This window comes from Mesoplodon densirostris, chromosome 11 (genome assembly GCF_025265405.1).
Source record: "Mesoplodon densirostris isolate mMesDen1 chromosome 11, mMesDen1 primary haplotype, whole genome shotgun sequence".
Lineage (NCBI taxonomy): Eukaryota > Metazoa > Chordata > Mammalia > Artiodactyla > Ziphiidae > Mesoplodon > Mesoplodon densirostris.
The window spans coordinates 45,940,964-45,951,248 of NC_082671.1; the positions used below are offsets into that span (position 1 = coordinate 45,940,964).

At 56.4% G+C, this 10,285-nt stretch overlaps 1 protein-coding gene across 1 annotated transcript; it reads left to right on the plus strand.

The window, feature by feature from the left end:
* The first annotated feature begins 1,148 nt into the window (after positions 1–1,148).
* On the plus strand, positions 1,149–8,849 carry PPP1R1A (protein phosphatase 1 regulatory inhibitor subunit 1A). Its single transcript, XM_060114173.1, has 7 exons — positions 1,149–1,232; positions 4,743–4,803; positions 5,802–5,839; positions 6,174–6,237; positions 6,830–6,985; positions 7,874–7,980; positions 8,727–8,849. The coding sequence occupies exons 1-7, from the start codon at positions 1,149–1,151 to the stop codon at positions 8,847–8,849; spliced, it is 633 nt and encodes a 210-aa protein (XP_059970156.1).
* The last annotated feature ends 1,436 nt before the right edge of the window (positions 8,850–10,285 follow it).

The following is a 10,285-nucleotide window of genomic DNA, read 5'->3' on the forward strand; positions in this document are numbered from 1 at the left end:
AGCACCTCTCCTCCCTCTACCCAGTGGGCCCCAGCCCCTGGCAGAGTGCCCACCAGCTCCGGTGAATATCCTATCTCCCTCACTCACTAGTATTGACTTCTTGGTCCTACACCAAACTAGTAAGTTCTTCACATAGTCTCACCTCCATCCCTTCAGTTACAGCAGATCCTTTTCATTATTCTGCCAATAGTGGAACTGGAAACCAACCCCATCTATAAACAAGCCACCCCACCAAAGGTGTTTCCCTCTCCATCCCCGGGAAGTGTTCTCCCCTGGCAGGCCTTTCACCTGCTTTACATCCCCAGAATTTAGCAAGCAAGAAGAGAAACCTATTTCACAAGCATTACTGGCTCGCCACACCCATTTCTCCTTCTGCTGAGTCCCAGATGGTCCTGCTCCCTGAGCCCTCCACCCACTGCCATCAGCACTTCAAGACAGAGGCTCTGGATACCCTCTAAGGTCTTCGGTTCCCCCTCTCGCTGCACAGTGAACCCAGACCTGTGCCCAGACCCCACGCCTCCCCTCCAAGTTTCCACCTCCGCTCTAGTGGTCTCCTCTCAGTGGAAAGTCCCTCTCCTGGTCTAACTTTAATCCCTCCTGCTGCAAGCCTAGATCCCCTTTCTTGCTTTTCTCTATGAGGCGACCCCTTTAAGATCAGAAAGGAAATCTTCCTCTAGCGTTTGCAGCCTCCTCTCTGGCAGCGCCCCTCCACATTCCCAGCCCTTCAATTCTGCCCCAGCCAGGAGAAGTTCTTCGTGGCCGCTCTCCACCTCCACTCCCCGCCCAGAACTCTGAGGATCCCCGCATACCCATCCGGTTTGTGTCCACTGCGACCGGGACCCAGGTTCGCCCGCCAGCGGGGCGGTGACCCCCGCCAGCCGGCGGCGCAGCCACCACGGGGTTAAGGCTCCGGGCGTGGGGAAGGGGAGGGGGCCGGGAGGGGCGGGTGCCGAGCCAATCGGCGGCCGCGGAGTCCCCGGGGCCGCGAGCCGGGAGCGCTGAGCCAGGAGCCGAGAGCCAAGCGCGCCGGGCTGGGGCCGGGCCGGAGCGGAGCGAAGAGGGAGCGCTCCCGCCCCAGCCCCGAGTCCGCCGCCTGCCCGCCCGCCGCCGCCGCCGCCGCCGCCGGCCCAGCGGCCGCCGCCCCAGCCATGGAGCAAGACCACAGCCCCCGGAAGATCCAGTTCACCGTCCCGCTGCTAGAGCCGCACCTTGACCCAGAGGCGGCGGAGCAGGTGCGGAGCGGGGCGGGGCTGCAGGGAACTCGCCCCACAGAGGACGAGGGACCCTGGACTGTGCGATCCAAGACCCCCGCTCAGTCCTCCCTTGGCGGTGCGCCCCTGCGAGCGCCGGCGCGCTGTTTGGGGGGAGGGGTCTTCTCTCCCCTCCCCCACCGTGGAAGCCCTATCTCCCCGTCTGTGCTTCTTCGAGACGGACTGAAGGACGAGAGCCTGCCCTCGAAGCCGGTCCCCGCGAGAGTCGCTCCCTGCCTCCCCAGCCCTGGGGGAGGGGGCTTGCCTGAGGACACGACCCCTCCCCCCTTCGCCAGTCTTTCATCCCCCACCCAGTCAGCCCCCTGCCAGAGTTTCTGAGCTCGGTAGGGGCGCCCAAAGGTGTCGGAGGGCCTAAGGGAGAGGGCAGGTAATGGAGAGAGTTGAAAGAGGAGAAAGAGACCCCCCAGCCCTCTCCTAATTGGGGGCGACCCTGCCGGACCCCAGAGGGTGAGGACAAGAAGGGGCTGAGGAAAACTGCGAGGGCCGGGGCTTGGGGGAGAGGAGTGGTCGTGTCAGCAGGCTGACTCCGCGCTCTGCAGGTCTGGACACTGGGTCCTTATTCCCATCTCCTGCCCTTTGGATCGGTAATGGGGTGGGGGGGCGGGAAGGGGAGGGAATGGAGAGAATGGCCCTGGGGAGCGCGAAACGAGGGCTTTCTCGGGGCTGGGGTCCTAGCTGGGCGTGGGCAAGGTAGAAGCACTGTGCTGGCCTGGGCTCAAGGGGTGGGAGTCCAGGGCCCTGGCCCAGCCTCCCGGCCCGGCCTATTTTTAGCTCCGAGCAGCCTGGCAGAGGCGGCAGTGTATGAGACTGTGTGAGCAAGTGTGTGTATCAGGGAGAGTGAGCCTGTGCGTGGAGACGGTGACCACCCGTGGTCGCTACTACCGCCCATTTGCCAAATATTTGTTCATTTGCTCGTTGCTCCATCTCTTTTCGCATTCTCTATCCATTTGCCTAGACATCCCTGTTCCTAAAGACTATCCATCTCCCACAAGGTCACTTCTCTGTTTCCCCCAACCGGCTGCCAAGTCTCTGGCTGGGCCTCCCCACCTGAGAAAACTCTGACCTCTTGGGATGGGCTGGAGGGAGTGTTCTTTCTGCTGCTCCAGCTGTTTGGTGGAATAAGGTCTGATGTGAAGGGAAAGGCTGGGTACACACACTCTCCCTACAACGTTAGCTTCCCAAAGTGTGGGGAGGGGTTAGGGACCTGTGTCTCCATCCTCTCCCTGGCCTGTGGGGGGAGCCGCATCTCCAGACCTCTAAGGTGTGACAGGAGGAGGGAGGGTGGTGAGACTGCAAACCTCCTGAGGATGAGGAGGGTGGAGAGCCAGGAGCATGGGGAGCGTCCCCTTGGGGTCAGGAAAAAGGCTATTATGCCTAGAGGCAGGGGGCCGGCTAAGATAACCTCAGACCCAGGGAAAAGCGCCCAGGAGTGTGAGCTACCGGCTCAGGGGTGAGGTTCCAAGCAGAAATGCCTTTCACTGGCACAGCAAATGCTCACTGCCTGACGCCTGCCTCTGTTTGGTGTTAGATGTGGCAGGTGTAGGTATGTGTTGGGGGAGGGCAGGCCAGCTGGCCCAGGGCTCTGGGGAGCAGGGGAGGAGGATGAGGCAGTGCTATAGAGCCAGAGGGAAAAAGAGCTGGGACTTCAGCCTGCTTTTCTCTCATCTTCAGAAATCTGTGTCTGCTCAACCTGAAATTCTACCTGCAGTCTAACTTCAGCCCCCTTTGCCGTGTTACCCAAGTGTGTAGGCAAAAAGCTCCAGGCTTGGCAGGAACACCTAACCCCGACTGACATGAGAGGGCGGCGGGGGTTGGAAACTCTGAGTTATGGAGCACAGAGTGGCAGGGGATGGAGGGGTGCCCACAACTACCAGGTCCTTGGCATAACTGGTTTGGAAAGAGATCAGAGGCAAAGGCACCAAGTGTCCTTGAGAACTAGGATTTGTGATCGGGGCAAGGAAAATAAGAGACCGCCTACTCATTTGCTAGTAGTTCAGGTGCCTGGGAGGTACTTCAGGAAGTCTAACTTTACTCCCTCCTGCTGTAGGACATCAAAATTCTCAAGGACTCTGAGTGCTTAGAAATCTTGTCCAAGGCAAGGAAATTGGTTAAGGGACCTGTCCAAGATCACAGAGCCCTGCTGCCCTCTCAGAGGCCCTTTCTATCAAACTTGCAGACTCCTTCTCAGGCTCCCAACCCCCATTAATCCCCACCCCCACCGCACCCTCTCCCTGTCTCAGCTCCCCTCCCCCAGGGCAGGAAAGAAATAGAGAGGAGTCCTCTCTTAGGAGAAGGATGGCCTCACCCCACATGCACCCCACCTGCTGGCCCCCAGCACATTTGCACCAGGAATAGCCAGTGACGGACTCACAAATAATGTCTATGCTGTGCATGCTCGTATGTACACACAAACACACACACAGAACTGGTATTGCCAGGGACCTTGAAATGCCACCAAAAACAGATACTGCTGGATTCTCCTAAGAAAACAGTCCCTACCCCAACCTACCCCCATTCTATGTACCCTTTTCTTCTTTGAGGTGTCCTTCTCTCAGATTAACCCTGCCCCCAGCTAGGGCTGATACCCACTTTCTGCCCTGGAGGGAGCTGCAGGGACTCCAACCCCACGGTACCCTTCACTTTCAAGCCTCCAGAGAAACAGAAAAAACTATGTGTCCCAAGCGTCCTTGGACTGACTTCAACAACAGTCAACTTTATTGGCAGCAAGACAAAAGAACAGAGGCGGGGAAAGGGGGCTCAGAGGCCCAGCAGTCAATCCGCTCTTATCTGTTACTTTCTTAGAATGGGACCCCAGAGCCCAGGATAAGATTTTTCAGCTTAGCTTTAGTCCCTGACCAGGGTCCTGCCTCACATTTCTCCTCATATTATATTTACCATGACAAGGATTTCTCCAGGCCGTATTTCCTGACAAATCAGAAAGGCAGTGTGTAGAAGGATAGGGAGGAGATGAGGGAGGGAGGGGCATGGGCCAGGTGAAGGCACGTTCAGACCTACCTTCTCTGTGCTGTCCTCCGGGCTGGGTGGGGTTCGAGGGGCGCTCTCTGCAGGTGCTGGCCCACCACAGGTTCATGTCCGTTTGGGGAGTGGGCTGGAAGACTAAGGGGAAAGCTTTGTGCCCTCTCGGGTTATTTCTGACCATTGATCCAGGATGGACGGAAGGACAGCAGGCCAGAGATCGATGCATTAGCGCAGATATAGCTGCTGAGATGGAGAGCTGGGGCCAGGACCCGGGAGATGCGGAGACAGAAAGGGGGTTGGGGGAAGCAGGGAGTGGAGGTGGTCTTCTGGGTCCCCAGGGCAGAGGGACGGGCCCAAGAACGTCCACCCGGAGACTGTGGGTTCAGTGTAACGTGACACTTTTGGAGGTGTGCTAAGTGGGCGGCCTGGATTATGTTGCTGAGTGTGCGTGGGGCTGTGATGCTTCCACGTGTACTTGACCTCTTCCCTCAGATCCGGAGGCGCCGCCCCACCCCTGCCACCCTCGTGCTGACCAGTGACCAGTCATCCCCAGGTAACCCCAGGATGGGTCGCTGAAGGGAGTGGGGGCTGCTGAAGACAGCTGGGTCCCAGTGAGAGAAGGTGGGTGCTAGACAGGAGGGCACATCTGAGGAGCCCGCCGTCTCCTCAGTCCTGGAGGCAGGGAAGCAGTGGCTGGGTTAGCAGGGGGATTTCCTCCGCTTTGGAAAGACAGAGCAGTGCTAGGAAGGAGGGGAGACAACCTGGTTCCTAAGCCCCCCAGGAGTTGAGGTGGTCAACGGAGTGTTGGTTGCTGTGGCAACAGCCTTCCAGGTTTCTCCAGCAACTGAGAGGCTGCTGCCCCCACCGCCAGAGGCGGTGACAGCTGTGAGGGAGAGGGACCGCCGCCATCAGCTATTCTCATGGCCCCCAGAGGGGGAGGGGAAGGTTAGAAACAGCTCAGGGAGCAGCTGGCATTCTGGTCACCAGTGTCTCCATCAAGGTCTGGGGAGAGAACAAGGTCTCAGAGAATGTCAGGGGCACTGGCGAGAGCATGGAAGAGAGGTAGTGATGCTAATAAACCGGACTGGAATTCAGGATACCTGAGTCTCCAACTTTCCTCCAACTACTAAAAAGGACTGTCCTGGGCCCTGCACAGGATAAGTTTGCTGTTCTCTATCCGGTGTTCCCTCCTAGGCATGTTTCAGTTCTGGATCGGGGGCTGACTGGAAGGAGACAGGGAGGAAAAGGACAAAAGGACCACAAACCCTGCCTTCAAGAACCTACAGGTTTGAGGCAAGGATGTAGATGCAGACTGACCACAGAGGCAAGGACAGGACTAGAAGCAGGAGGTAAAGCCAGCCAGCAGAGCAGGAAGGAGCTGGAGGGAAGAGGCTGGGGACAGCCACCATCAGGGCCAGCTTCCTAGGGGCAGATGTGAGGGACGGATCAGGAAGGAGGTGATTGCAGAGGCTCCTCCCCTTGGGAAGTCAGTCTGCGGGACCCCCTGGATTTCCCATCCTCATCACTTTCTCCTTTCCCTCCTTCCCTCAGAGGTGGATGAAGATCGGGTCCCCAACCCACATCTCAAGGTGAGTTGGCCCCTCCCGCTCAGCCCAGCACAGAGAACCCCCAGACCCATTAGAGGATTATTCCTCAACCCCCCCCATCTGTAGGACCTTTTGTCTCCCTCTTTCTTGTACCCCCCCCCACATGTTCTTGAGTGGATGTACACACATGGTCCTCTGCGTTCTCCCATACACGGTCTCCTTGCTCACCATCATGGGGGTGGGGGCCGAGGAAGCAGTTTTCTTCCCCCACTTGCTGAAGCCCACACCTACCCCCAGTCTCCAGTCCCAAAGCATGGCACGGCAGGGAGGAGGGCGAGAAGGGCGGACGCCCACCTGTGCTCTGTGCCCTTCACAGTCCACTTTGTCCATGTCTCCACGGCAACAGAAGAAGGTGACGAGGACCACACCCACAATGAAAGGTTCGGAAGACCCTTCCCCGCTATGCCTGATGCTGAGCAGTGGCCGGGACGACCCCTTTGGAAGGAATCCTTGGGAAGTCATTAAATCTGCCTTTATTAAAGGAGAGTTGTTGCTGGACCACCCGGGGCTGCATATCAGCTCTGCCACCCACTAGCTGGGTGGCCTTGGAGAACCTGCTTAACCTACAGGGGCCCTGAATACTACCTCACTTTGGCAGTTAAATTAAGTATGTGAACTCACCCGGCATAATGCACAGCACAGAGGAGGTACTCAAATATTTCTTGAATCTAAATTGAGTCTTTTCTCCTGCCCCCAAAGGAGACCAGGTATCCCAGCAAGTCAGGAGGATCTTTTGATCTTAAAGGCTCTTCCTTTCCCCTCCCTTACCTTTGAAAAAAGTACATTTTATTGTCTAGCTTTAGTCCCTCCTTATTGCCCAGCAGATGTCCCTCCTTGTTCAATCTCAGACAGGAAAGTCAAACCACACGGGCAGTGTGTGCTGGCCCTCTAGTGGGGCTGTCAAATCTGAGGGTCCATGGAGGAGGCTGGGCAGTCACGTCCAATGCTCTCTCCCTTTCTGTTTGCCCTCAGAGATCCAGATGATGGTCGAACATCAGCTGGGGCAACAGCAGCAGGGAGAGGAGCCTGAAGGAGCCGCTGAGAGCACAGGGACACAGGAGCCCTGCCCACCTGGGATCAGAGACACAGCAGCGGAGTCGTGGCTGGGCACCTCTGGGAAAGCACACAGTACGTTCAGGCTGGGGAGGGACCAACCCCAGGGGAGGCCAGCCTTCCCCATTGTAGGGAGGGGCCTAGCAGTAGCCAGAAACTGTCTTGAGAGTATGGATTCTTTGCATGGATGGCATGTGTTTGCATCTCTTCATCTTTCTTTACTGAATGACTCCATCCCCTCCCAACTTGGACTTCAGAGCTCCCTGTTGTATCGGGGGAGCCCGCCGGAATGGGAGCAGCCTTCACGGGCTGGAATCCTGGCTCTGCCACTTTATCAGCCCAGAGATCTTGAGCAGCTTAACCTCAATCAGGAAAGTGATAATGATGGCGCCTATTGCATTGGGTTGTTTGTGAAAATTCAGTGAGACTGGTCCTTAGCCCAGCAGTGAACACAAAGTATGCAAGCAATGGAACCTGCATGTCCATGAGTCCTTATCCCAGATGTGGGCCAGAAGTCAGAATTTTTCCAGTTTTATGAAGGTGACACGGTATATATACCATATGTTCCATAATACCCCCAGCAGAGCCCCCTGTAATCAAACACATGAATATTTCTGCAGGGAAATGAATGGTCACACTAAGTGGGATAAATAGGCTATCAAAAGCTCATCTCTATTCAAGTCAGGTTTAGCCACACTTTGAGATCATACCCAGAATTTTAAGCTTTTTTTTAGAGGGTTTTTTTTTTCAATTTCCGATTGCAGATTTTTAAAAAATAGTGAACCTAAGTAGTCATTGTGACCAGAGAAAACCCTGTTGGTCTTGCCCCATTGCCTTCCGCTTGGTCTTGGGCTCCTCTCAGGGGTCGTTGAAGTATGGGCTAGGGTGAGCAGAAGCAGCTGTCTCTCTCCAAGCCCTCGTGAATACTACCTGTCCCTCCCACCACCTGTTCTCCCTCCTCAGAGCCTGCAGAATCCATCCCTAATGCTCAGGAGAGGGGCAGTGAGAAACCCAGCACAGAGGAACCCTCAACCCATAGACCACCATTGGATTCCAAGGGAGCCAGTTCGGTAAGACCCCAGGGCTGGGCTGCCCAGTCTGCAGGAGAGCAGGCTGTGTGGGGAGGGTGAGGGCTAAGATCTGGAGTCAAGGAAAAGTGGGACAAAGGACCAGCTTCAGTCACTGAAAAGCTGTCCTCTGTGGCCAGAGGATTTGCATCTCCCTGGAAGGACAGACAAAGAGAAACGGGATAAAAGTGCAACAGGAGGCATTGAGGTTAGACTCTGTCTGAGGATTTCTGACTCCTGGAATGGGTGATGGAAGTAGACCGTGGATTTTCTGATAAAGGGCATTTGGAACCCAAAGGGAGATCCTCACCTGTCCAGGCTGGTGAGCAGTGGTCCTGCCTGGAATGGAGACACTGATGAAATAACCCTGTGAGCTCTGATTTTACAGTCTCCCCTCCCCTGTGTAGACTGGACACGGGGCCAGGGACTGGTGTCAGACATTAGAAGTTAGATGCCTAACGGGATGGTTGGACACACCAGCAGGGGAGGGGACAATAGGACCTCAAGCCTCTCACTCACCTTCTCTTTCTACCCGCTTCCCACGCAACAGATCTGAGAGTGAAGGAGGTATCTTGGAATCAAGACTGCAGTTGGGAATGCACGGACACTGAATTTGTTTCTTATTTCTTCACTTTTGGGGAAAATCTCGTTTTTAAAAGTGATAAATTTAGTGTTAAGTCCTTGGTATTCTCTTTCTTTCCCAACTTGAAGAATCTTTTCTCCCTCCCGTCTTGTCCTGCCCTCTCTAGAGCCCCCCTCCCTCTTGCCCAGCTGCCTCCAGGAAGGAGGAAATAAGGAAGCTGGACAGGAGCCTTGAGAAGGGAGGAATCTTACCCCGGCCTTGCCCTGACTTGCTGGGGGAAGAGAGCTGAGGGTCAGATAGGTAGGAGGACTGACTTCCGGGGTACCAAGAAGGAAGGATGGCCCCAGGCGCTCTTCATATTGAGGAAAAGATACAACCACCTGGCAGGGCTGCCCTGAAGCCTTGGAGCCCTAAGGCCCGGCTGGCTGCGACGCTGCTGTGGGCGCCATCTGCTGAACAAAGCCCGGAACTGCACCCTGGCACTTGGCCCATGGGAAAGAGGCGGGGTGTTGCGGGGATGCCTCCCTGCCTGCCCTCCAAGCCTGTGATTCCCAAGCTTCAAGATGTGTTCCTTCTCCAGCTGTGCGGAGACCACCACCCAGATTCCAACCTGTTAGCCAAGCTAGATTGAGGACACAGTGGCTATTCACGGAGAGGCCCTTGCTGGGAACTAGAAAGGTCACCTCTCCCCCTTGTTCAAGACACCAAGGGGCCAGGGTAAACGACGAAAGCTGAGCAGAAGTGAAGAACCTTCCTCAGACCCCACAGCCAGGCCTCTCCTGTCTACTGCTTTTGATTTTTCCAGGCAGTGGAGAAAGGAGAGGAGGGGAGGGGAGATTCACCCCTCTTTACTGAAGAAGTAGTGTGATAGAGAGAAAAAAGAACTTCAGAAGTGTAAGGTCCCCTTCTGCCACCCTTGCTGTGCAACTCAGGCAAGACCTCACCTCTCTGGGCCTCCATACATAACAGGATGAACACCACACCAGGGTTTCATCAGCTTGAAGAGACAGTGCACGTGAAGATGCCCAGTGCACTTTCACCCGGCAAACACCACACACAGCCAGGCCAGGTCTCCCTTCTTTATTGATCTCTGGCTATAGCAGGATTCTGGGAGACCAAGGGCGGGGGTGAGTCTCATGCGTCTCTGCCCCACTCAGGGTGGGGTAGGAGGGACAAGTGGCAGGTGGCAGGGCTAAGAGACCATGGATATGACTTCACAGGAACAGGGCCCACTGTACAAATGCATGGTTGGTTGGTACAAGAAAGGAGGAGGGCAGTCACCTGGACTTGGGCCCTTCCTGGGACAAAGCGGGGCGAGAGGAGCCTGAGGAGAGGAAGGGGCAGGGGCCTGGCTGGGCTCTCGCCAGAGGACACGAGAGCAGCAGCCCTGAGCCCCTGCCTGCCTTTCCACCCGCCACTCCCCACTTGTCCTGGGGAGGGGCCTCTTGGGCCAGGGCTAGGAGGGGGAGGGACCCTCTCTGTCAGCAACACAGGATTACTGGGTTACACCTCACCCTCCCCATGCGCCCTTGACCCCAACCCAGCTCTCCCCACCTGTGCTCGTAGGATGTATCCTGAAGGTGCTTTGCTGGGGAGACTTCAAAGCACTTTACAGACATTGGTCGGATGGGAGCCTCCCAGCCCCAGGGGAGAGGAAGGAGGCAAAGGGTTCAGGACTCAGCCAGGGCAGGTGACAAGCCCCAGGGGCCTAGACCAGGCCTGAGT

Coding starts and splice junctions, on each gene's coding strand:
- PPP1R1A (XM_060114173.1), top strand. CDS start 1,149: ATGGAGCAAGACCACAGCCCCCGGAAGATCCAGTTCACCGTCCCGCTG. Junction 6,238..6,829: donor GACCACACCCACAATGAAAG/GTTCGGAAGACC, acceptor GTTTGCCCTCAG/AGATCCAGATGATGGTCGAA. Junction 6,986..7,873: donor CACCTCTGGGAAAGCACACA/GTACGTTCAGGC, acceptor CTCCCTCCTCAG/AGCCTGCAGAATCCATCCCT.